Source organism: Ursus maritimus, unplaced genomic scaffold (assembly GCF_017311325.1).
Source record: "Ursus maritimus isolate PB19 unplaced genomic scaffold, ASM1731132v1 scaffold_3, whole genome shotgun sequence".
Lineage (NCBI taxonomy): Eukaryota > Metazoa > Chordata > Mammalia > Carnivora > Ursidae > Ursus > Ursus maritimus.
In genome coordinates this window covers 21,781,609-21,809,121 of record NW_024425563.1, presented here as the reverse complement: position 1 = coordinate 21,809,121, position 27,513 = coordinate 21,781,609, and the positions used below count along the sequence as shown (strand labels likewise).

The 27,513-nt window shown below is 42.0% G+C and overlaps 1 protein-coding gene across 2 annotated transcripts in view; it reads right to left on the bottom strand.

Annotated features, from left to right (window-relative positions):
- Positions 1-331: 331 nt before the first annotated feature.
- CEP41 (centrosomal protein 41) overlaps positions 332-27,513 on the bottom strand; it is a 46,371-nt gene continuing 19,189 nt past the window's right edge. For both annotated transcript variants that reach the window (XM_008705883.2, XM_040643997.1), the window contains 9 exons: positions 19,120-19,167; positions 14,834-14,895; positions 13,864-13,933; positions 7,892-8,039; positions 5,814-5,965; positions 5,346-5,413; positions 4,169-4,283; positions 3,511-3,726; positions 332-2,825 (listed from right to left, as the gene is read on the bottom strand). In XM_008705883.2, the coding sequence (XP_008704105.1) occupies positions 2,677-2,825; positions 3,511-3,726; positions 4,169-4,283; positions 5,346-5,413; positions 5,814-5,965; positions 7,892-8,039; positions 13,864-13,933; positions 14,834-14,895; positions 19,120-19,167 (1,028 nt within the window). In that variant the 3' untranslated portion in view covers positions 332-2,676. The remainder of the gene's footprint in view (positions 2,826-3,510; positions 3,727-4,168; positions 4,284-5,345; positions 5,414-5,813; positions 5,966-7,891; positions 8,040-13,863; positions 13,934-14,833; positions 14,896-19,119; positions 19,168-27,513) is intronic.

Here is a 27,513-nt window from a genome sequence, read left to right as displayed (position 1 = left end):
CGTGGGGGGGGGGGTGTCACACGGTCCCAGGCAAGGGCAGCCCGTCAACCCCTGGAACGCTGACAAGAAAGTCCTGCTGTGAGGTGCTGTAGGGACAGTCAGTCCCTGCCCGAGCATGAGGAGAAAGCCAGGCCTTCTGCCTAGAGAGCTAAGGTCCCCCACCCTCGTTGGAGCTTCTTCATGCAAAGAATACGTGCCTTCCTGGGCGATGCCGCGAAAAGAGCTATGCTGTCAAGTCACCTCGGTCCCGTGGCTCCCCCGGATCATCTCAACAGAGAGGACAAGAGAAGTTGGCCGATCTCAGCATATTAAATAGCAGACAACAAATTAATAACTCTGGACTTTAATCTTTAACATTCATAATTGCACAAAGTACCACTGATCACTTAAATAATACATGTCAGTTAAGCCAATGAGGAAACCAGCAAAGTAGAACATTCGAAGCAATAACTCGAGCATGTTAAACACTGTCTGCGAGTGGACACTTCACGCATGGAGAGCAGAATCAGAGCAGGTCTTTGAGGAGCAGTGATTTAAAATCCTTACCAACAGGCAAAGCGCCATGGAGAAACACACACAAATATATTCAACCTGCCAGACGTCTCAGCTAACTGCACGGCGGTTCTAGGAGCTTTGGCTACAGTGACCTTCCCCATATATACATATATACAGTGGCTTCTAACACTCTAGGGCTGTTTGGTGATTGGAATGCAGAGTGGGAACAAAGGGGGATTACCATTACTTTCTAAGTAGAATTGAGTGGGGAAATTGAAACTCCTGACTAGTCCACTTTAAAATGGCATAAACAGAACTTTGTTACAGAGAGAGAGATGGGTTCCCCCCCCTTCAAAATGTATATGTGTCATAAATGGCTGAAAATCTTGTCCATGCTAGGGGAAAGTTGAGTGTGGAAAAATTTGCATTTTTTAAAATCTAGGCCGTAAAGAAAATAAAAAGCCAGAGCATTCTGGCATGAGCAAAAGGCTGAACTAAGTTCTCAGGCAATAAATTTATGGGGAAACATGACAGGCTCCTCATTAGAGCTATGTGTACGTTGGCTGCATTTTATACAAGATTCTGGAATCTTGTGGAAAATTGGGCATGGCTTGACATCTGAACAATGTCCCTGGTTTGTTTGATTTCTAAAGCATCGGAATATGTTGCACTTTGGAAATCAAGTAGAGAAGAATAAATTCAAACAGAGCTGGGCTGGATCTGAAAGTTGTTTTTCCATATGTTTCTATGAGATATTTATTACCTTTATTTCTCTTACAAACACAGCCCCCCACGCTAGAAATACTGTGGTACTTTTTCTTTTCTTTCTTTCTTTTCTTTTTTTTTTTTTTTTTGGTGGCGAGAAAATTGTCCCGTTAAGGCAAACCTTCCCCGGCAGCAGGACCCACCGAAGGATAAGCAATTTTCAGTTGGCTTTTCAGAAGCTCGTTGCCATGACAAAGAGCACAATTTATCCCCCGGTCCCTTATCACAGCTACAGATCACAGACCATAAAAATTAACAAGGCTCCTTCCCTTTGCCTGATGATTTTGGAGTCCCTCATCCTCACCTGAGGTCTTTTGTTCCCCCAATTAAATGGAACGAATGTCAGTCACCTAGCAATTCAATTAATGCTGATTCAAAATTCTGGCCCAAACCAGAATCTATAATCACAAGCTCCTAATCACAGCTCAGTCATGAGAATGAAAAGTAAGCAGGAAATCGCACTAATTACTCAATTAGACTAATACTGTATTTTTAAGCTCGGGCTTCAAGGGGCTGTCAGCCCTGACAAAGGACCGCGGAGTTGTCCTCACCTTGTGTGCCTGCGGTTGCCCAGTGGGTGCTGCTGTTTTCAAGGGGCCATAATTTCTATCCGCCTATGAAGGACGGACCCTAGCTGGGGAGTGGAAATTTCCAACAGAGAGACACCCCCCCCCCACCCCGCCGCCAGCGAGGGGCAGGTCGGGGTGGGCAGTGGGGGTGCTTCAATGGCCCTTGACACAGGCCCGGGCAGCCGACAGGGCTTCGCTGTGAGGACCCCTCGTGCCCCGAGCACATCATCACAGGGCTGGTTCCAGGAAAACATCCAGCGAGGAGGAACATTCTGGGAGTGAGAGAGTGGCTGTACCAGACCTGAAAACTGAGCAATGCCCCGGGGGCCAGCCTCCCGACTCCCCGACTCACAACAGAGCCTGTGGCGGCATGCGCTGGGCAGACAGCTCCTCGGGCAGAAGCATCCACCCCTGGGACGGCTGCTGCAAAGCCCACCTGGAGAACCTTCGTGAAACCAAGACCAGGGAGTGAAAAAGAACCGGTTGGGAAGAACATACCAGATGCGACTGAAGAATTTACAATATGACCCGATACAACCTGGACCTTATTTAAAAAAAAAAAAGAAAAAAAGGCCTAAAAAAAATTAGACTCTTTTTTTCCTACTCAGTTTCAGAAACTTAACTATCCTGTAAACAATAGGGGGGACACTAGAGCCTGTCATGCCTCTGGTTTTTGTAAAACTCCTTGGGAGCTGGATGTAGGCAAGGAGCGGGCCCCAGGCAGAGGGCCTGTCACACACGGCGGGGTCTTTCCTCCACAGCAGTTTCTGAAAATGACCAACTTGGGAACTGCTCAGGGGTTCCAAAAGGAGAACACGCATTTATTTGACTAAGACAGACCAAGTCTTTACTTCCAGGGCTTGCCTTGCAGGTGGCCACTGCTGAGCGAGCGGGGGTTCGGGGGGCCAGCAGGGCCCCCGGTGGGCAGGTTCTGACTGCTGCGGGCGCCTGGAACCTTGGAGTCTCTTCCAGAGGCGTTAGCTTGGCTCAGCCGGCCTGAAGGGTGCGAGAAAGCAGGGAGCAGAGCTGCAAGAATGACTCTGGGCGCATCTGCCAAGTATCTTTTATAAGTTAACGAAATCTTAGGGCACAACCACTTCGAAGCTGACGAAGTCCTATCCAGCACCTAATTTAGGCGAAAACCTACCCTTCATCCTTGAGGTCAACTTGAAGTTGGGGAAGGGGCAGGGACGAAAGGAAGCCCAGAGAGCTTTTTCTGTTCTTCCTCTCTGTCATCCCCAACCAACCTAGCCTGGCCTTCATTCCTTCTTGGTAGAAATGACTACAGGAGGGATTAGGGGAAACAGAAGAGAAGGTAGTGTACTCAGGGAAAGGTTGGATGGGGTTTCAGGGTGCCCAGAAGCCACAGAGGGAAACAAAACCCACGGGAGAGGGAATCTGATAGCCCCTCCACTCTGCCTGAAATACAGCCATTAGCTGACTGCTAAATCCTTTCTCTTTCTCTGTCTATATGCAATGTCTAATTCTTCCCACAACCTGGCATCACCACCCCTTGCCCCCACCCCTGCCCACACAGCACCCGCACGCTCCCCATTCCCTATGGATATTTTAAGAATCTGAATAGAAGAGATCAAGCTTGTCATACAATGAGGTGATATTCAAAGCTGCAAATCTCAAAGTTCTACAGAAAACATGCTCTCTAAAGGTCAAAATATCTTACTAGGATTGTCCGCAGGACCCTGTTCCTCTTCCAGGTAATATTCTATCTTTTTTAAGTCCTCTGGGGTAAATCTCCATTTGTTCTCAGCTGGTGGGGGCGGCACTTTGGGGCTGGATCGTTTCCGGGCAGGGCCAGGAGGCAGGGCCTGCTGGCAAGATGCAGGCAGGGAACCCGTAATCAGTCCTTCTGGGAATTTCTGAGCTAAGACTTTGAGACCTAGGTGTGGAAGAGCACCAGAAAGAGCAGCGTTAACATGGGGAGGCGAAGGCAAAACCTGGAAAGGCGGCTTTATGTCTCCTAATCTTTGGTCTTCCAGGCCGAGCCAACACGAGGACGTGACATCTTAACTGCTTCACCATGAAGCAAATTACACCCGAACACGTCGGTGGTTAGGTGGGATTCTGAGAATTCCACCAGAAATCCTTCTGCCCCAGTCTCCAGCATTAAGGCTTTCTCACAGCAACAGCATTATTTCAGAAATTAAAAACATGTGCTGACGGAGCGAACGGAAGTTTCACAGAACTCCTGACCCCTTGCAGCCAGCATTGGTTTTCTCTCCTTCCAGAATTCTAAATTCTGAGCGGGGACAGGAAAAGGGTGACAGGGGAGGGGTTGAAGGGTTGGGAGTCCAGTCCGAGGCAGAATACAGCCCACTCACCTCCGGAAAGCATGAAGAGGTTTTCAAACCCGCGCTCGCACATGGTGGTGGCCGCCTGGCTGGCCAGCCTCTCGTCATCGTCGTACAGAATGATGACCTTGCCGTGGGCATTTTTCTAAGAGTCACAGGAGTTAAGGTTTGCCTGCACCAGACTACCGAGAAACCCCCACGGAATGAGGAACGGTCCAGGTTCACTTTCCTGAGTTCAGAGAGCGTCGGGCAAGCCCACTCTTTACCCCGCACACCAGCAGTCACTGGAATTTTCTTTCTTGTCATGGAAACCACACGAGCTGGTATTCTTTTTTTATAATCGATTATCACCCTGGTCCAAGACAGCAGCACTAGCTCCACACCTCACACCCGTTAGGTCTTTTATCCTCACGGCCCTGGAAGGTATGACAATCTCCATTTCACAGGTGAGGAGATAGAAAACCTCTCTGTCCCATGTGTCCACTGCAGCCTTATTTATGATAGTAAAAAAAAAGAGACCCACCTAAAAGCCCATTAGAGAGGAAGAGTTTAGTAAATCGTAGTGTAGTATATAGTAAGATGAGACCATGTATGACACCAAAAATCGAGTTTATAAAGAGCCTGTGTTAGCACGGCGAAATACATTGTACTCTGAACTGAGGAAAAAGTCAAAATACTAAATTATATCTACAGTATGATTTCTACTTTTTTACAAAGAATGCAGAGAAGACAACTGGGAATAAAATATGCAAAAGACATAATCAGAGTTGTTCAATTGTATGATTATCAGTCTTTTTTATATTTTTCAGTGCTTAAATTATTTTCTATTTGTGTGATTTTTATGAGCAAAAAAAGAAAAATTTTAAGAAGGAAAAAATTTAAAACAGACGGAAAAAAAATTTACTTCTTAAGTTTTACTTGGGAAAGCTTTCTGGGGGTAAAAAAAAGGTCTTAGGACTAACTCTCAACAGATCACAGCCTTTAACCTAATGTTTTTTGGCCCACTGCAGGATGGCTTGGAAGCATCTGGCAGGATGGTCAGGATACTCAGCAACAGCTAAGAATCCACATTCTCAAATATGCTTAGTAAGCTAATTAATATCAAAGGGCCTTTACGGAGGTTTTTTTCCTTGTAGCGTGATTCATGGTAAGTTTGACTCTAACAGTCCTCAAACCACCCAACTCCTTAAAATGCAACAAAGGATACGTATTCAAGAATGTCATTTGAATAAGGATTCATTGTTCTAGACAGAGTTGCAATTGGGTAACTGTAAGCTGCAAAGAGAAGAAAAAGCTCAGGAAGTTTGTAGCTCTCTGTACAACTTGGCCCCAAATTCCTGGCTGGTTTAAAGTCTAAAAGTTCAAGGAAACATATTTGCAAAATCAACGAGCCATAAACCTAAATACTTTTTTGAGAGGAGAGAAACAGGCCACTATGAACAAAATAGGAAGCTTCCTGTCACCGATTCGGACGTGTAGCCCTGGGCCCCAGAGCCGTCGGAGGATGTCCCCAGCCCCTCTCAGAGCATTATGGCAGAGCCAGCTTCCGGGTTCCCATGCTGGATCCGGCTGACGTAACACTTCCTTAACTGCTGACCCTGGCTCGGGCCTGCCTGGACTCCAGAACGGGCTCTGCTCTTGGGAGTGGGACACCAGAACGTCTTCTCTCTCTTACCTCCGATAATGTGGCACTGCTGGTACGAATCTCGGTCTCGCACGTCTAGTAGCAGGAAGGGGCAGTCGGGGTAAGGTTTGTCTTTGGTGTTGGGCTCTGCTTTCTTCACTAGCCCTTTGTCTAGATCCAGTTCCCCAACACCACTGATGACGCTGCGGGTGAAAAGTAGGTCGGCAGAAACTAGTCAGGGGTGAGTGGCTTCAAGGTCAAACGTGTTTCTTCGGAATAGCCAGAGAGTGCTCAGTGTCTTTTCAAAGGACACTTCAAAGACAAAGGAAAATGGATATGGTGTCTCAGTTCTGCCTCTGAATGCACGGCCGCGTGGACTCCTATTCTCTCACGCTGGACCCCGAGGAAGGGACCCCTGTGTCCATCCGTGCTCACCTTCAGAGAACGCATGTTAGGTCATGAGCACGGCTGAGGGGGCAGAAACCATAGGGCACATGCCACCTCCAGCAACAAGGACAGCATTCAGAGGAAGAAAGAGGCCAACAGTTAATCTAATGGGACTGTGAGGAATGTATGAAAGCAGAGCAAAGGGGAAAGAATGAGGTTGGTAGGACAGGAAAAAGGAAGGCTTTCTATGTACAGTAGAAGTAACATAAACCAACAACAACATTTTAATGTGTCTCACCTGTGAATACAGTGGCCTATCTATACGTATTTGAACCTTAATGTTTTCAATAGTAATGTTTTTAATGTTTTCTGTACTTACTGCCAGTTTATAGGTGACAGTGTTGAGGTTGAAGAGGCTTTCAATTTGGTGACATTCATATAATGAGACAGAGGAAACACTAGGATTAAATGAATGAGCTCGCTATCGACAGTTCTAAGGTCGCAAAACTGGTCACCATATTGAGATTACATGCAAAATGTGGTAAAAAATACGAATTGAAGGCTTAAGAGGAGTGGGTGTTCTGAACAAAATGGCAAGGAGTGCAATATCTGTAGTGGAATAAGAAGAGGATGCCTTTCCCAGGCAAATATGAAGACATGTGTGCCAGACCACACACGAGTATGTCCTGATGGCTCCTCTCCCCGCATGGCAAATCAGATTCTGCACTAAGACCTGATAAATGCTGTAACTAGATGCCACAGAGTGCATATTTTGTTGACCCAAAGGAGAAGAAAATCTATTTCCTATGAAACTGCACCCTCAATGGAAATCTTATGGGTCTGTGTCGCTAATTCCAATTTTAGAGTTCTTGCGTAAAGTAGCTATAAAAAAATAATAGTGGTACTGGGGTGCCTGGGTGGCTCAGTCGGTTAAGCGGCTGCCTTCGGCTGGGGTCACAATCCCAGAGTCCGGAGATCGAGTCCCCCATCGGGCTCCCTGATCAGCGAGGAGTCTGCTTCTCCCTCTCCCTCTGCCCCTCCCCCCACCCGTGCGCGCGCGCGCGCGCGCGCGCTCTCTCTCTCTCTCTCAAATAAATAAATTAAATCTTTAAAAAAAATAGTGATACTGATAATAGCAATTCTTTCTCTAGCAGACCTAGTTTCTCTGGTCCAATTGTTTTGCTAGAAGAAGGGATGGTTGCGAGCGGAAAATCAGCACCATCTCATAATCAACACCTAATATCTGCAGAAAGTGTTGCATCATAGTCAACGCAGAAAGAAGGACCAGTCACGTGCAGTTTGAGAACTGACGCCAAAGGCTGCTTTCCTGCTCCCTCGCACCTGTGTAATATCAGAGCACCGGCATGGCACTCTAGTTTTCTTCTGATCCTAGACAGGGTAATTATAAGCTGCTGCAGACAGAAAAGGGCGGGAGTGGGAATCAAAAGATAGTAGTTGTAAAGCTACGTCCTAATAGCAAACCTGCATCCAGGAAGGCTGAGGACGATGGAATTAAGGACTGAACATTAATGCCCTCTTATCAGTATATTCTTACCTGCACCAAGAGGCTGTGAAAAGATTCAGGCAGTGGCATTTATAGCAAGAGAAAAGGAGAAGGGCTGGGGTGAAAACGTGGGACTTGACTACTGCCAGTCTGTTTCTACGGTGATTAAATCACGGCAACTGGCATCCAGGTGAGTAGGAAGTGAAATGCAAGGGAAACAGGACTCCGATGAGCATACCTCTGCAGAGTCGAGCGACTGGAGTCGCCGGCTCCCGCGCTGGTTATGAACTGCACGGGGCTTGGCGACGGCTCCCCGGGGCTCCCCTTCCCGTTGGTCCTGGCACCGATCTCCCCGTCGGGCTCTGACGTCGCCGAAGAGTCATTGTCTAAGATTTGCAAAGGGATAAATAAGAGAAGTTGACCTCCGAGTTTATTCACGTGTGCGGCAGTCCCATTGGCATTAGGTCAAGACGAGGAAATCCTATCGCGATTATGAATTGTCCCGGAAGTTCTCACATCTAGGGTCTCAAAATGTAGCCTGCGGACCCCCCAGGAGGCTCCGAGACCCTTTCAGGGGGACCTGCAAGGTCTCTTCTACTGTGTTGGTATTTGCACCAATGGTGTCAAAGCAAGGGGGGCTAAAACCGTGAGCGCCTGAGCAACGATGGGGCAGAGGCACTGAGTTTTGTTGGCGACGGTCGTAGTTTTCACCAACATGAACGCGCTCCATCAATAAATACGGCAGTCACGGGGCGCCTGGGTGGCGCAGTCGTTAAGCGTCTGCCTTCGGCTCAGGGCGTGATCCCGGCGATCTGGGATCGAGCCCCACATCAGGCTCCTCTGCTATGAGCCTGCTTCTTCCTCTCCCACTCCCCCTGCTTGTGTTCCCTCTCTCGCTGGCTGTCTCTATCTCTGTCAAATAAATAAATAAAATTTTTTTAAAAAAATACGGCAGTCACGTTTGAAACAGTCCCCCGATGGATCCATAATCATAATTCTATTAAATCTCATCTTCAAGTACACACCTTTTGAATATTCTGTGTGCTGAGATGGGGGGGGAGGGTTCCGCATATAGCGAGTGGGCTCCACACCGAGATACCAGCGTTGTCTCAAGGGAAAGTATTAGTGTGATTAATGCTGCTTTTGCCCTGAACTCCATTTTTACTTGGAAGGAAAACTGACAGAAAAATTGTAGTTACTTAGACTTGTGCATGTGGCAGACATTTTCTCAAAAATGATCTAAGCGAACTGTCATTTCAAGGAAAACAACTGATAGAATGTGGTGTAATGATTCAATTCTGAACAAAAATCAGAATTCTGGAAACTGCGCTAGCCATCAGGAGCTTGACTGCCTCCCTGTACTCAATGACTTTTCTGATAAGATAGGTGGTGAGATGATTAAATATGATTTCTTTTTGGATATTGCATAATGAACGAAATCTGTCAGTGTTTGGAAGATCTTCATAACTCGGTGAATCAATCTTTCTCAAATGACCAATGAATGAAGTTATAAAATCACACCTGGGTAAGAAGATGAATTCAAAGGACAAGAGAGAGCAATGGGTTTAATGTAACAGAGTACGAAACACGCACTGATACGGTTTCAGAGTCTACATTACGACTAACATTTAAGAAGCTACGTGTTGTCAAGTTTTGGCATAGTATCAAAGATATGTATCCACAATGATCTCAAAGAGCTATCAAAAGAGTCTCCCTTTTCCAACTACAGGATCTGTGTGAGGCTAGATTTTCTTCCTGTACTTCAACCCAAAGAGCATACTGCAACAGACTGAATGCAGAAGCCATGAGAATCAGCTGTCTACTGTTAAATCAGACATCAAGATTTAAAAAAAAAATGTAAAACAATGCCATGCTCAGTAAAGTTTTTTTTTGTTTTGGAAACACAGCTATTTTGCATAAAACTGTTATTTATGTTTGCAATGGGTTCAGTATCACTGTTTGTAAATGAAACAGTAGATAAAAATTTTTAAGTTCTCCATTAAAATTTTTAATATCCGAAATATTAATAGATATAATGCACACAAACCAAAATTCTTTGAGGTCCTCAATTTAAGAATGCAGAGGGAGACTGTACCAAAAAGTTTGAGAATTTGCTATTCTAACTGGTACAATGAGAGAAGAAATAGAAAGAAGAGGCCTGGTTATTAAAGAGTACTAACATTTATTTTGCACATGATATATATACCTAGAAACTTCAGAAGAATGCTATGAGAATAAGGGAAATAAGTATGTGGTTAGATAAAAAAAAAAAAAGAAATACCAACAAACCACTTTTCTTATATGCCAATTAGAAAGGAATATGACGAGCATCTCCTTTACAGTAACAACTGCAAATATAAGATACGCTCTCCTCGAAAATAAGCCTATTAAGACATGTAAAGGACCCGTAAAAGCTTATGTCCTTTACAGGTCTTATAAAAATTTTACTTAAGAGACATTAAAGACAATCTGAATGAAGACAGTGATGTACTGTCACATTCCTGACTGGGTGACTAAAAGTGAAACGATGTTAATCCTTTCCACACTTAATTTTTAACCCTAATACAATCCCAATGGGATTTTTGAAAAGCGTAAAAAGATTTTAAAGATGAGAAGGAAAAAAATTTATATATATATATAAAATATTATTTATAAATATATACAATATTATATGTATATAAATATTATATATTTATATAAAATATATACACGCACACACATACATACATACAGGTAACTTAGAGACTATGCCTTAGCGAATAGTAACATATGTTGCAAAGATAAATGATCAAAACAATGCTGAACCACAAACCACAACAATGGAATATGAGAACACAGACACAGCCCCCAGAATATATATAAAAAGCTAATATATATGTTAAAGGTAACATCACTAACCAGTGCGTAAAGGGAGAACAACTGAATAAATGGTGGTGGGATATTGTGCCAACTATCTAGAAAAATAGAATTTAGAAAACCCCCTCACGGGGCGCCTGGGTGGCACAGTGGTTAAGCGTCTGCCTTCGGCTCAGGGTGTGATCCCGGCATTCTGGGATCGAGCCCCACATCAGGCTCCTCTGCTGGGAGCCTGCTTCTTCCTCTCCCACTCCCCCTGCTTGTGTTCCCTCTCTTGCTGGCTGTCTCTATCTCTGTCGAATAAATAAATAAAATCTTAAAAAAAAAAAAAAAAGACCCCCCCCCCCATCATATACCAAAACATTAACCAATAGATTGATGTAGGAAAACAAACAAACAACAAAACCACCAAGCAAGCTAATCGAAGAAAATACAGGTGAATAGTTTATCTTATTTTGGATGTTATGAGCCTAAGGCAATAAAGGAAAACACAACATGAAAGGCTAATAGATTTAATCTTGTAAAAATGCAAACCTTGTGTATGTCAAAAACCAACACGAAGAAAATTAAAAGCTGAGTAACAAATTAGGAAAAATATCTATGACCTAGATGCATGAGGAAAGGTTAATACACTTAATTTACAGAGTTGTTTAATTAACTGGTGCTTTAATTGAAAAAAGATCCTGAGCACAAGGTAAAAATGCAAACAAGATAAAACTATTAATATGGAAAGGAAGTCCCTCAGGCCTCCTCTCCCAAGGGAGCTACCCTCACAGATTTTTATCTCCTTCCAGAAATAAAACGACTACGGACTTTTGCATCTATTTTATTTCTTCCCCTTTTCACATATCAGGAGAATGCCATTCAAACTGTTCTACACTTTGGTTTTTTGTTTTGTTGTTGTTTTATTTTTACTTAATGATACAGCTTGAAAACTGTTCCAAGTCATTAAGTAAAGCTTTTTCTCATTCATTTTCGAGGCTGTACTGGTTTCCAATGTTTGAAGATATCCTAATACGCAGAGCTTTCACAAATCGGTCAAAGATGAACATTCCATGAGGAAAAAAAAATGGGGAAGGACGTGTAATGTTCTCAGAAGAAGAAATAAGTATGACCAATAAACACACACATACACGAAGCTCTATTTTATGATCAGAGAGATTCAAAGGAAAATTATCACTTTTCCTCTATCAAACTGGCAAACATTTGCAAAAATCATAATTACTCAGCATTGCCTAGGATGAAGAGAAACAGGTCTTCTCATTTATTTGTTGGGAATGCAAACAGGAAGAACCATTCTGGAGATACTGTGGAATCAACATCGAGCGTCTTAAAATGGTTCCACCCTTGGACCATCTGCCACAATTTATCTTCAGGGAATAATAAGAAGTACACAAAAGTTTATGTATTTACATTACAGCACTGTTTTATAAAAGTGAAAAATTAGGAAAACTGTAATGTCCGATAGGAGAATAATTAAATAAATCGTGGTATTTCCACAGGACAGGCATTATACGACAATACAACCTTCAAATTCAGCTTCTGAAGCCCATTTAATGACACAGGATAGCATGCATGATAAAATGTTAATTTGAAACAACACAATTCAAAAGTATACACAAAGAGTATGGATTTGGGTGGGCAGCTAGATAGGGGGAAACTAGAGCCAAATGTTAGCAAGGATTATTATTTTAACTTTATATATTTTTTGCAGTTTTCTAATTTTCTAGAAATACACTTTTAAGTCAGGGGGAAAAAACAATAAACATTACAAAAGATTTTTTATTCCTTTAAAAATAGCCAATATGCATACAATCTGTTCTACAGGCATTCCTGAGTGAGTTATTATTCTGTGTAGAGCACTAGAAAAACACTAATATTACTCACACATTATGGTGTCCTACTTTACAAGAGCCTATTTTGCTGTGCAAATTCATCTCAGAAGAGAAAATTGCATGTGCCCATATGTTCCGGTGCTGCAATTGCAATGAATTAAAGGACCAAATCCAGGTACTTATATAACCAGGTTAAAATTGGGAGTACTTCTATGAGGAGACTCAATTTATCTCTGTTACAAAGAGCCCTTATTTCTCTGCCGTGTGAGAGGCATCTGTCAAAGATAAATTCCCCTCTTTGTCAGATGCTCTTCATCCTCCCTAACAAAAACAAGCCTAGGGAGATGACAGTTAAGTTGCACAAAACCAGGGTTTGGACTTCCTGAGAAAGTTGTCTTGAAATCAGAAGTCAAGTTCCTGGCCTCCATCGACCTTCACAGAACACGTTTCCCTTCAGTAACCAGCCACACATTGATGGTTGAGTACCTCAGGGTAAAATAAAGACCTTAACTCTGTGTAGTCTTTTCCTGAGAGTACAACTAAGAAGTTTTATGTTTCGACTCGGCACTTCAGAAGGCAAACCCGGAGCTAGAAGCCTACCTTCCTACCCTTACCTCCAGCCCAGCGCCCATGCCTCCCCCCCGACGGCCACCAGGCCGGATGACGCATTCACCAAACTCGCTTGGAGCTTCTCGTTCTCCACATGCCTTTGCTCTGGTTGCAAGAACCTCACCCTTGACTTGCACCTGTTGGGATTCTACCCTCCTTTATGGCCCAGGTCAAAACCTTTCAGAGAGTCTACCTCAGTTTTCTAACTGGAAACTACCTTTCCTTCCTCAGAACTCCCATAGCAAAGACACTGGTTGTTACTGGACACTCCTGGCTCTGTCTCCTGCCACCATTCCTTACTGGCTGTTATCACCTTGAGCAAGTAATTTAACTTCTGAGGCTTGGGCTTCTCATCTCTAAAGTGTACCTTCTAGGGTTTTTGATAAGATTAAGTAAGGAAACTTGAGGGAATTACTTAGCAATATATATTCAACAAACAATGGCGCCTCTCCAGTTCTCCATTATGAATTTCTGCGTGTTCGTGATTTTGTGCTTCTGCTGTCGCACTCCTCAGCCAGCACTCACCGTGCACACACGGGGCTACCAGCTCCATGTAAGCAGAGCTGGGCGTTCTTCGTCTTTCTAGTCTCCTAGCACCTAATACGGTGACCCGTGCATATAGAGAAGGCACTAAAAATATTTGTCGGAAAAAAAGTAATCAGTATATTAAACACATCAAAAACATTTAAAACTACGAGTGTTAGAGCCAGAAAACCAGATGGCTTTTGAAAAGAAATAAGAATTAACAATTAAAGCACCAGACAGCATTTCTCGGAGGGTAACAATCTAATTACAAATAGATCCATCAAAGTCCCAATTCCCTGTGAACAGCACAGCAAAGGCGGACAGGGTGAGAACTTCAGTCAAATGGTCAATCGTTTATTTGCCCCACATCCTCAATTCTCATTACCTTCTAGCCTTTGAATCTCTTCAGCTGTCACTTCCAGTGTTTGATCAGATAGGGAAGCAACTTGGATGACCTGACAGAAGAAAGAATGAAATGTACAGATGCACGTATGTTCGTCTTTAAACAGCGGCACTTCTGTCTTTTATAAAAGATGAGCAAACATCAAACATCAAAGATCTCTTGGTTTAAGGAACTGTTAGTGTCCTGCATTGGAGACTAAATCTCCTTATTTTGGGAGGAGTAATCATACTGCAGATGATAGTTCCAGAAAAAAAAATTCATTTAAAACATCACATACTAACCTGAAAAGACCAAAAGGACAATTTAGGACAAGAAAAGTGAATAGATAATCATGTATTTCAGTCTCAACACACGGTACTTACAATGACAGAATTGAATCAACAATTCTACATGCAATGAAGACATAAATGTAATTATGAATATATTTATCACAACACTGAATACCTACATACAGTTTTTAAAGCACTTTTCACTTAGGAGCTCAGCTCCTAAGACCCAAGATCCACCCTGAGGTACCTCAGTGAAATTCATGTTTGGGGGCTAGAGAGACACTTCGTCCCTAATTTTCAAATGAAAGAAGAAAGTGACTTTCCCAAAACAAAACAGCCCATGGCAATCACCTGGTTTCACGGAGAAAAATGTCCAAACAATCCAGAGACCAGAAGTCGAGATTCTAAATATTAAATTAAAGCACGCAAGGAAAAAATATAACCTAAACAAACCTAAGTGTGATGATTTAAAGGTAGAATGTACACGTTGCTTTATAAAATTCTTATCAAGGAAGACTGTTCATACTACCCTTGAATGAGCACACACCACACATCAATCCTTCCATAGGTGAAATGTAAAGAATCAGAGAAACCCTTCTGCAAACACTACCCACCGTGGAATTTACAGATACTCACATAAAAGCACAAGAGTCTTTACTCCAATGGAGGATCGTTCAACTTACCAGCTGGGCAAAAGTTGTAACTTTTAGTCTCTTGAAAAGCTCATCCTTTTTGTATCTGTAATCTGAAAAGCAGGATAGGACAAATAATTTTCTAGGTATATTTTTCTTTCTTAGAGGTACTCATTCTTTCTAGTCGTCGTTATATGGTGTGATTTTCAAGTGATTTATATGCTTTTACATATACTATCTCATATATGATCTTCACGGTATGGTCAAAATTAAGCGCCACACATTCTTATCACCTCTTTATCAACCCCCCTCCTTGGCCTTCCCCGGTAGGAAGCTTAAATTTGAATTTACAAGCCATTCTTTTGTGTCTCTTGACTTTACCCCTCGCATTTATTCTCTCTGCTTACCATTTTTCCCTTTTACTCTGCTGTCTTTCTTTTGACCACTGTTGTATTGCACGCATTTTTGTAAGCCACTTTAAATCCTTTTCAGAACAAAGCAGGGAATAACCCGTCTGCAATTTGCAAATGAGGACAGAGACCCAGAGAAGCTCAGTTGCCCCAGGTCAAACAGCTGGTAAGACATTCACGCCCTATTATCCTAACTCTGACCTGAAGGGAGAACGGTTCTGTTCCTGAGGTTACAAATTATACTGGAGACACAGGGCAACACTCCCCGTGCCCCCCCCCCCACCATGCTGGGCACAAAGTTATGCCTGGTCCTGATGATCTTTTCTATCAGTTTCTCCCTCCGCCACTCCACTTCAGTAAAAATCCACCTACTCAGTGTTCCAAGATGAAAAATTTCCTGAGATCCGTCGTGCAGCAGTGTCACATTTAAAAATGGCGAAGACGGTAAATTTTATGTTCTGTGGAGGTTTTTTTACCACAATTTAAAAAAATCATCCTGAAACATCAATATTTATTCGGCGCCATCTTGACCGTCCTGAGACATGGGGGCACTTCTGCACTTGTTAACAGTTCTTCTTATCACATAGAACAGTCTTTTAAAATTTAGCCGATCTCCCTTGACCTCGTATCTGTCCCACAGAGGCATGCTAAAAATTAGCTTCCTTAAAATTTCCTGAAGATGACGGCCAATTCTGAAGAGTTTTCAAAATCAAACTCCCACCCACCCTTACTTCCCTTCTACATTTTCGTATTGGCGGCCATGATTCCTTAGGTACTTCCTCATTATTTCCAAATTACTAAAGGTTAGGTGGATAATTACTATGGCCTTCACAGTATAGAAGTCGCATAAACCGAGACTCCTAGCAACAAAGGAAAGGATTAAAGGTATTTAAAATTATTTACCTGGTGTTACTAATCATTTCCATGAATTTTCCAAAAACCAACACAGAACGGATTCTTTGGAGGCTAACGTCAGCTTGGTGGACCGTAACCCCTTACGACTTAGAGTCAGGAAATAACAGTGCTTTAAAAACTAGATTTCTGTCAATATATTGAGACGCTTTGTTACAAAGGATTCAAACTTCTCTGTTCTCAGATGTCTCAAGGAGAGCCATGTGGCTAATAACTAACCATTACTTCTAGAAAATTCTCAGAATAGCTTCTTCTGGATACAATAAGGTAACAAACCTAGATGCAAAGGAGATTCTAAGAACGGCCAGGATGCAGACCCAAGGGGCTGGGCAGAAGCTTTCAAAAGTGCACATGAATAACTATAGTCTCCTCTCAATTGCCAACAATCTGCCCACCAAAAGTCGTTTATATAAATCACAATGGCAATAAATCAGCCAATAAAAAGAGTCAACGGCTTTCAAGTAGTTTCCACTGTGGCATTTCTCCACTGATATTCTTTTGGTATGGTTACATAGTTTGAAATACTTCTCCACTTCTTCACATTCCCAGCACAAAATGCACACATTCAAATCCCCTTTGACTAAGTAGAAATGATCTCAAACAAAAAACAGGCTCTACTATATTCTACTGACTGGCATGTCTAGTATCCTCTCACAGGCGCTAGGCATCCCGCTGCACATTCGAGCCTGAACTCTACATACCTGGTTCTTGTTTAGAAGGACAGCCATCATTAGGACTTTCTGACATTATTACTCAGAGATAAAAGATCAAACTAGACGTTTTACTAGTAAGTTTTAAAGTTTATAAAAAAGGATGACTTGGAAAGTTCTGTCGGTCTGTCCTTGCAAGGGCGACCAGAGCTTTAAGAATGGAAGCTTCTGCTACTGTCGCTTCTCCCAAACCCTGGGATGGAGACAGAAAATCCTAGTTTCAGATACGTTATCAAGTTTTGCTTCTCCGGTAAGTCTGGAGTCCCAGTCTGGCTCTCTCGAGTTACTGGAAGGACAGAGACCTGACTATCTAGGATGCTTCACACTGGGTCCAGCTAGTGTCATCTAACCACCAGAAGCCAAGAATAGGCTTTGTGAGCAGTCAATAGACACAGAGTGTCTATTTTCCCGAGACCGAGTAGAAAGAATATTCAGATTACAAAGGAATTCTGCGTTTTCAGGGTTCTGTTAAAACACGTTATTAGCAAAGGGAAGTTGGGCTCACAGTGGAAGACAAATTCAAAGGAAGTAACAGAGCAAGGTTTGTGATTTCACAGAAAGACCTGGCATCTAAGGTAACCCGAGAAAAGTGATGGGTCTAGGGTGTCATGAAACAAGGCGATATTCTCCTCCCTTTTGACCCAAAAGAACGTCTACAACAGAAAATGGGAAAAGAGAAGGAAATAGCTTCCAAAATGTAGATCTCGAATCAGAATCTGAAGTAATTCTAGTCAGGGAATCAGCACAAAGTGTGTGAAACAAGGGGAGAGGAGTCTCTTGTCTTACTAAAAGGAAGTCCAAAACTTCTGAAGAGGGAAGCAAACATTTTCAAGGACTCTATTCTAGAGATATTTTGTGGGGGATGGGGTGGAGGGTGGGGAGACAAGCTCCATTTAAAGTTTAGATATTAGAGAAACCACATTGTGCTTTTAAGCAATGTTTAAAACAGGGTTCAGCAATCTGGGCGGAATGGGACATTTTCAGGGGACAGATTTTGGTGTGGACAGGTGAGCTTACACTAAGCTGTGAATGGAGAAGAGGCAAAAGAGATTGCAAATCCAAACAGAAGCCAGCCAGCTTCATTTTGCCTGCTGTCGATGAACTAAGGACAACAATGAAGCATGGGTAAGTAAATGAGATTTTTTTCAAATGGTTTAAAATGGCAATATACACTTAAATATATATATATATACACTTATGTAATGTAAAATATAATAAAATTACAAAATCTAATATAAAGGATCGAAGAAGAAAAGGATGGTGTGACATTACACATGAAAAACCAAACGTCTATAACATCAGCCCTTAGAGCTGAACACAGGCAACCAACAGAGTCGGCTTAAAGCGCTCTGAAGTCCACACTGCTGGCTGGGGTTTCTCCACACTGCAGCAACTCAAAAGAAGCAGAAACATTATCATTTAAATTAAAAGCCCTGCGTTACACCGCGTTACAAAAACAGAAGTTCCGGTGAATTCTGGGTTTGTAATATTCTCTTCCCAAAGGACGTGTATTACCAGAGCGAAGTTCTGAACTGCGAACCATCAGAGCGCCTCTTACTACCATTAGCGAACCCGTCCCCTCGCGCCGTGTTCTTCTACTGAGGAGATGAGCAAACCCATCCTAGGAAACAGATGTTTCTACTTCTCTAATCCTAGCCTCGGTGTGTACACTTTGGACACAGGTTGAAAAATTATGATTTTGTGCAAGGGCAAGGCACTCGGTGACTAGCAGCTTATCTTTGAAGCCGATTAGTTTGTAAAAAGGACGTGCATGAAATATGATTTTTAATTAAGGGAAAGCAGACTGCAATGAATTTATAAGCATAGCACCACTTTAAGACTAAGCTCGCTCCCTCTCCCCCCGTCGATGTCTTTCATGAATAACTTAGACTAATTTACATGCACAGGAGGTTATGAAGTAAGAGATAATATTATTCCTATCTTGGGCAATGAGAAAACGAAGAAGATAGAAAAGATCATGACCTTGAAAAAGGTCGTGGAGACTGCAGTACGATGAAACTAGAAGCTCGGACTCTTGCTTCCTAACTAGAGAGCTCGTTCTGCATTCCAACACTAACATCTCCTGTGGGATGTCTGTCGGGCAGAGCTCGGCCCTCAGGCGACAATTCAGCCGCTGGCCGGGATGGTACACGGTGTTTCCCACATCCTCCTCGGCACCCGCCAGGCTCGCCCGCCTCCCATAGCTTTCCGTGCCTGTCAGCTGTGGGATGGGGTAAGATTGTTAATAACCAACTTCTAGAACTTCAGGGCTCCATTATCCCAAACCATCAATAGTGTTACTCACTCTTTTTGATCTCTTCTAGCTTCTCAGTGTATTTAGTCATACTGTTCCCTAGAAAGAGAATAAGATAGGCTTTTAATGGAAGAAAATGAGTTAACACTCTAAAAACAGAATGGAGTACAAGTATTCCCTAAGCCCTCTTATCCTGTTCTTACGGACTCATGGTAAGCAAATGGGCTACACGTCATTAACACGTCTTTTGGATTATACAGCGTCCTTAAATGATGAGGAATCAAGGGGAAAGTATTGGCCAAATGTACTGAAAGGGTAGACACCCAATAAACACAGAAGTCTCAGGCCGTACAGATGATCACTTTATATAATTTTTTTCCCTTTTTTTTTCTTTTCGAGTCAAGGCTTTCCTCCTCCTTTTATTCCCCCCGTAACCTTTCTGTGGGGAAGACGTGCCAAGGAGAAAGAAAGAAGCAATGATCTCTGAATGTCTAAAATGTGCCGCTGTGGCTACCCAAGCAAGCCCTTGCTCTCTGCTTAGTCTTTGTGGTTTCCCTCGCTCTCCTGAACTTGGTCTTCAACGATTCGTGCTGAGGTTGCAGCCTGAACTAGACCACACAGTCTGTGTGCTGGTATTCACCCCGGATTTGATCTGCTAAGAAAGAGCAGATTCCCACCATTGCAGAGAGCACGGAGCCCTCGTGTTCTGCAGCCTGGTTGTACAATACCAGGGGCCAGCCAAGGTGGTTTGGAGGGTTTCCATACACTAAAACTGGGCCAGGATCCTTTTGGTTTCCGAACAAACTAAGGTCTAGTTCCCAAGCCAGCGGCTATTATTTTTTACTGGGCATGCTTCAATTTGATTCAATACGGCAAGCTCTGCCTGGCATTCGAAAGATACAGCAAAAAAGGGGGAAACTGTTTCAAAGTGTCTCATTTCTAAAATTGTGCTCCTAACTTTTAAGCTTTGGGAGGAGCTAGTCAGATTCCATCCCAACTTCAGATAAAAGAAGTGCTTCCCAATTAATGGCACAAACTGATGTTTTTTAAGGACTAAGCCTGAGCTTTTCTTCATCTTTTAGGTCAGAAGTAGAGAGAGAAAATTCTTGCTCTGAAACCCAAAATACATTTTCAAAAAAACCAACTTACATCACGTCATTATTAAATCTTTACTTATGAATTCATCAGGGAATAAAATTCCACTGAGTTAAAAAAATATATTTATTTATTCTTTCTTTCCATCTGAAGACACACACTCTTCGGATCAGGATGAGACAGCGGGACACAGTGGTAGCCCTAGAGCTAGACTGTGGCCTTTGCAAAGCTCAGAGGGACACAGGGTTGCTGGAAGGCCTGAGCCTTGTCAGGAGAGACACTGAAAATGCCTAAGAGGTCCAACTAGCACCACAGACTGAGAGTAGAATCAAATATGATCTTTTCGAGGTTCTTCAGGCTGGAAGTGACCGGAGTGGGAACCACAAATTCCTCCTCAACGCACACCCCCTTCCCCTGCCACTTTGACCTCAGGTGGGAACCCACGGGTCAATACAATGGGGGAAGAAGACAGGGCAAACAGTGTGCTCTTCGGTGTCCTGCCATCTTATTCTTCAGCCATTTTACACAATAGCTTTTGGTTACAAGTGTTCCTGAGTCCCCTACGTTTGTGCGTTGCTGACCCGGCAGTTACCTTGTTTTGGCCGGGCAGCTTCGGGCAGTCTTATCAAGGCTGAGGTACAAAAAGATCACTGATTTGTTCGGTGACACAGCAAATTAGGAGCTAAGCCGGGCTCCATGTTCCCAACCTCCTGGTTTGTCGTCCTGCTTTTCTAGTGGTGCTGTTTTAAAAACATGATTTCCCTGTGAGGTAAATACGTAGGAAGTGTGACTTCCCTAATAGTAGCAGGTGGGACCCGTGTGACGCTCTAAATTCCCCGAGGCACACCCCACATGGAAAACAATAGCCAGCCTTATTATATGGTCTTTATTATTAAAACATTGCCTTCCAGTCTAGAGCAGTTTCCACTAGCAAAGCGGCTGAAGTCCATTTCTCAATCAATCAACTCTCCGCATTTTCCGAGTATTTACACAGCACTTCACTCACACCGACCCCGTGAGGTAGGCCCGCGCGCCTTCAGTGTGTGTCTCCCACAAAGGAGAAGGCAGGCGAGCGCCGTTTTTGCAGTGGTATACAAATATTTGGCAAAATTACGAACAAATGTGAGAGGGGGACGATAAGAAGGTCTGTTCATTATAGACATTCGTTCTATCCAAGTGGGGGGGGGCGGGGAAGAGAAAATGGAGGATTTCCACATTGTTTCAGCTGGAGAAAGACGTGAGGCTGGCTGACACAAAAGCGCCTTAAAAATGATTTTAGAAAGTATGAAATGTAGTATTTTGCCCCACTGCATAGAACGCTTATACCTTAACTACGCAGCTTATCTTACTGGATCTAATTGCATCTGAAAATAGGCTTTTGACTACCTTTTAAAAAGACGGGAAATGAATCAATTCTATAATTGGCTTATTTATAAATGCAGCTTTGTTTCATACAAAAGGAGCTTAAAAGACTATCAGCAAACCAGTTCTTTTTTAACTGAAATTACACATTATTGCTAGATAAATTTTCCGAGACAAGACTTTGATTAAAAAAAAAAAAAAAAGGTCAGTGGCTCCCCATGGCTTCCCGACTCCAGTTGAAACTCCTTGTTCTAGAGCTGAAGGCGCCAACGTCTTACCTGCCTCTTCAATCTTGCCTTAATTACTAAACTTGACAAACTCTCCGTTAGTCTTCTGTTCTCTAACATGTCATCTTGTCCATGTAATCATAATAGCTCACCCAGCTGGAAGTGACCTTTCCCTCCTCTGAACTTCCACAGCACTCAGCTCACCACTCACAAGGCATTTATCACTGTACTGCTTTATTTGTGTGCACGTCTTATCCACCTTCTGATACTGAAAGCCAAAAACTATTTACACACACACACACACACACACACACACAATCTTTATCTCTTCCATTGTGTAGCATAAAATGTACTTGGAATTATTTGCTAAGCGAAATATACTATGAAGATCTATCTGAAGAATCCTTATAATGAATCATTTTATAACACAAATTATCACACCCCAATTTGGCTTGAGTTTTTGGACACCTCGTTTTCTTTAAGCTATGCACAACTTGATTATTAACTATAGTATATGTCATGTACTATCTATGTGACATCCATAGTATTTCAAGACTCAGGTAACCTCGAAATGTATAAGGTGGTATTTAGCTTCTACTTAGTTTATAATTTAAATTACAACAAAAGATATATATATATATATATAAAATATAAAAAGTATATAATATAAAATATATAATATATATAATATATATATAAATATATGTCTATGTTTTGCAATTAGAATCAAGAGAAAGAGACAAGTCAACTCTATCAATAGTGCCATGCAAGACAGAGCACAATCGATAAACGGAGTGACTCATTCGTTAGATTTTTTTTCCCTTTGTTTTCCTATAATTTAATAACATTGTTTGCACTGAGCCAGTAAGGAAAGCAAGTGATTTTGAGCAGCAGTAATCTAAAGTGGGCAAGATTTATAAGGCACGAACTCAGTTGCTAAGAGACAACTCCATTGCTTTATTTTTCTTCAATATTTCCCTCCTCTACGGAGAAGCTCTTTTGGCTCAGAAGGAGCAGAAAGCGTGAAAAGAGGCACAGTGGGTCCTTTGTTAATCTCAATAAGTTATATGAGTGGATAGTGCTTTCTGGTTTATAAAAGGCTTTCACATACATTTCTCCCTTTGACATAAAAAACAGAATTAAACACCAAATAAAAGTGAAGAGTACCTAGTCTGTAATGAGTTTGAGTGCTTAAGATCAAGGCTATTAGCAAATATTCAGCAAAGTAGAGACTAAAGAAGACAAAAAGGAAATGACTCGTTTGTGTGGAGTTAAGAGTAATGTGAATCTTTTAAAAAATTAAAAATAAGGCTAGAAGAGATGCAGTGGAGAAAAATCTACAGAATTTTACAAAACTGAAGACATTTGAAATAAGATTGGATAGAGACTGAAATGAGAGGCTAATGCAGGCGATGAAAGAGTGCAGGACACTGACAAAGGGAGAGCCCTGTGGTTTGGAAAGTGTCCCTTCACCAGCCTGCGGTGCTGCAGAACGAAACCCAGAGAGGGTGCTCGAGAATACACGAGAACCCTGCGGTGGAGACCGAACAAAACGCCGTCAGGGATTTCGTCAGAAGCATAATCCATTCATGGCACAGTCTGGCAAGGCTGGGGAGCTGGTAAGAGACACCCAGGCACCTATGGAACAAAAGAAATATTTGAAGTTCAAAATGATTCTGCTACTTCTAGCTGTGGCTATACAGCAGTGTCTTGAGTTTATAGGAGAAGTAGAGTGAGAAGCATAGAAATCAAAAATAATCTTTACCCAGGAAGAAGACAGCAGTCTTCGAAGAACTCAGGAGGTGATTTGGGTGAAGACTGGTGATACCACGCAATTCTTGATTTCTTGTGATTAACTCTGAATTGCTCACTGTTTGGTAAGAAAAGATTAAAGACCCATCTATTTAGCCTAGAAATGAGGAATGCTCACTCATACCTGTGCCTATTTCCACTGCTCTGACTGCAGAGCTTAAAAACATACCATAGAAAGGGGCTCCTTACTCTCACCGGGGCTATAAGGTTACTCTTGTGCTCTCTTAACCGGGACTCCTTACCCTTTGCACCTGTTGGCACACATATAAGTGATAATATTTGAACAAAACACTGGTGTAAATGCTGGCTTCCCCCGGCCCCAGTGGCTACCCAGAGAGCTAATGGGACATGTATCATGGCACATAACCAGTAGGCCATGGCACACCAAGTGGAAACGTTCTCTGAATACACAGGGAGGTAGGTCACAAAAATGCATAGAAAAATGACATTAAAATAAAATCCTCCCCTGAAACAGACTTTAAAATAATTTCTAAGTTTGAAGCAACAACAAAAAAAATCGAACACTAGGATAAGATTTCTCTCCCACACTGATTTTAAAATACTTTTGAGTTTTAAGCAATGAAGTACACTTTGGCCCTTCCAAAAGCTATTACAAAACTAGTTTGGGAGACTTCTGACTCCAGGAAGATGAGGTAGATGTACTTTACTCCTCCAGCTAAGTACAACAAAAACACTGGACAACCCACAAAATGGGAGAAAGTATTTGCAAATCATATTTCTGATAAGGGTCTAGTCCCCAGAATATGTAAAAGAACTCTTATAACACAGCAATAGAAAAAAAAAAAAAACCCGAGTATAAACTGGGCCAATGATTTGAAGAGGTATTTCTCTATAGGAGATACACAAATGCCAGTAAGCACATAAAAAGGTGCTCAACATCATTAGTCATGAGGAAAATGCAAATCAAAACCACAATGCGATACCACTTCATCTCCGCGAAGATGACTATAATCAAAATGATGGGATGGTAACAAGCATCATCAAGGATGTGGAGGAAAAGAGCCCTCCTGCATTACTGGTGAGAATGCAAAGTGGTGCAGCTGCTTTGGAAAACAGTTTGGCAGTTCCTCAAAAAATGAAACACAGAGTCACCACATATGGTCCTATGTGACTCCTAGGTATGTAACCAAGAGAATTAAAAGCATATGTTTGCACAAAAATTTGTACACTAAAGTTTACAGCAGCATTATGGCCAAAAGTGTCAACAACCCAAATGTCCATCAATTGATAAGCAGATATACAAAATGAGGAATGTATCTATACAACAGAATATTATTTGGCAGTAAAAAATAATGAGGTATTGATACATGCTGCAACATAGACCGACCTTGAATCCATTATGCTAAGTGAGAGACGCCAGACACAAAAGGCCACAAATTACATGATTCCATTTATACGAAATGTTCAGAATAGGCAATAGAAAGTAGATTAGTGGTTATCAGGGACTGGAAAAAGTAAGGAATGGGAAGTGACTGCTCTTGGATATGGGCTTTCTTTTTGAGATGACAAAAAAAATGTTCTGTAATTAGAGTGATGATGGTGTCACTACCTCGTGAATGTACTAAAAACCTCTGAACTGCTTAAAAGGTTAAAAGTGTGAATCTTATGGTATGTAAATTAGACTTCAATTTAAGAAAATAACATAGCAATTATAAAAAAGATTGATTAAAAAAAACAAAACAAAAACCCGGACATTATGTATAAAATATAGAAGAAGACTTGATAGGTTGGAGAGAGGAAGGCAGACTGGGTAGGGACCTCAGGACCCAAGAAATGGCATGATAGTTGAGTTACCTGGTTTTTTGTTTTGTCTGTCTGTGTCTGTTTGCCTCACATATCTGAAGCTATAAAGAAGCCAGCAACCCAGAAACACCAATGGACAGACGGAAAAAAAAATCTCCAACAAAAGATTGCTGTCCCTACCCAAAGGACTGGGGAAGGGGCAGCTTAGCAAGCCAGAAAACTGTCAGACAATAACTGCTTTACTCCAACCAAACACCACCTTCACCTGTCAGCAAAGGTCCGGGGGGTGGGAGGCGGGGCTTGATTTCCATCCTTGCTGGGCTATGATGAGGTGCCATCAAAGCACCTCAAAGAGGATCAAGGAGGTGGGGACAGGAGAGTACTCAAAGATATAATGGCTGAAAACCTCCCAAATTTGACAAGAAACATAAACCTACAGAAGTACATAGAAGCCCAGTAAATGCCAAACAGGATAAACCCAAAGAAACCCACATCGAGATACATCATAATCAAACTTCTGAAAACTAAAGAAAAAAAGATCCTTGAAAGCAGCAAGAGAAAAAAACACCTTATCTGTATGGGAGAGACAGTTCAACTGACAGCAGATTCCTCATCAGAAATCATGGCAGCCAGAAGAAAGTGGCACAGTATTTTTCAAGCGCTTAAAGAAAGTAATTGTCAACCTAGGCTCCCACACTCAGAGAAGATACCTTTCAGGAATAAAAGGAAATCAAGACATTTTGCACATGAAGGGAAACTCAGAGAGTGTGTTTACCAGCAGACCTGCCCTAAAGAACAGCTAAAGAAAGTTCTCTAATCAGAAAGGAAAAGTAGGGGCACTTGGCTGGCTCAGTCAGTGGAATGTGTGACTCTTGATCTTGGGGTTGTGAGTTTAAGCCCCACACTGGGTGTAGAGACTACATAAAATAAAATCTTAAAAAAAAAAAAAGTATTAAAAAAAAAGAAAGGAAAAGGAAAAGAAGGAACCTTGAAACCTCAGGAAAGAAGAATACAGAAAGCAAAAATATGCGTATGGACATTTTTTCAAGTGCCTATGAAATATATGCCAAATAGACCATATCCTGAGCAATAAAATGAACATCAATGTACTTTTTAAAGATATTTTTTAAATATTTTATTTATTTATTTGAGAGTGAGAGAGTACGAGCAGGGGGAGGGGCAGAGGGAGAGAGAGAAGCAGACTCCCTGCTAAGCAAGGAGCCTGACATGGGGCTCCATCCCAGGACCCTGAGATCATGACCTGAGCCGAAGGCAGACGCTTAACCAACTGAGCCACTCAGGCGCCCCCATCAGTGCATTAAAAAAAAAAAAAAAATCAAACCAAACAGTGTGTTCTTCAAACACAATGGAATCAAACTGGAAATCAAAATAACAGGAAAATCTCCAAACACTTGTAAACTAAACAACACATTTCTAAATAATTCATGGGTCAAAAAAGATAGTCTCAAAGGAAATAAAAAGGTACACTGAACTGAATGAAAATGAAAATACAACATATCAAAATTTGTGGGACACAGCTAAAGCAAAGGAATTGGAATAGCTAAAATAATTTGTAAAGAAAAATAAAGTGGGAGTAATTAACACCAGGGTTTTGTTTTGTTTTCTATTTAATCTGTTTTTCCAATGGGTGTGTTATTTTCTTAAATTGAGGTATAATTTACACATACTAAAAGTCACCCTTTTATTTAAAAAAAATTTTTTTAGAGACAGAGAGCATGAGTGGGAGTGGGGTGGGGGATGGAGGGGCAGAGGGAGAGGGAGAATCTCAAGCAGGCCCCACAACCAGCACAGAGCCCGATGCAGGGCTCAATCTCAAAACCCTGAGATCGTGACCCGAGCCAAAAGCAAAAGTCAGATGCTTAACCAACTGAGCCACCCAGGTGCCCGTTTTAAAATGTACAATTCACAATGCACAATCTCTTCCCAAAAACAGAACAAGAGGAAATACTTTCCAACTCATTTTATGATGCCAGTATTACCCTGGTATTAAAACTAGACAAAGACAACCCCCCCAAAAGAATTACAAACCAATGTACCTCATTAATATAGACACAAAAATCTTTAGCCAAATAATAACTAGAATTGAGCAATATATAACAAGAATTACACACCATGACTAAGTGAGGTTTAGTCCAGGGATGCAGCAATACTACAATATTTGCAA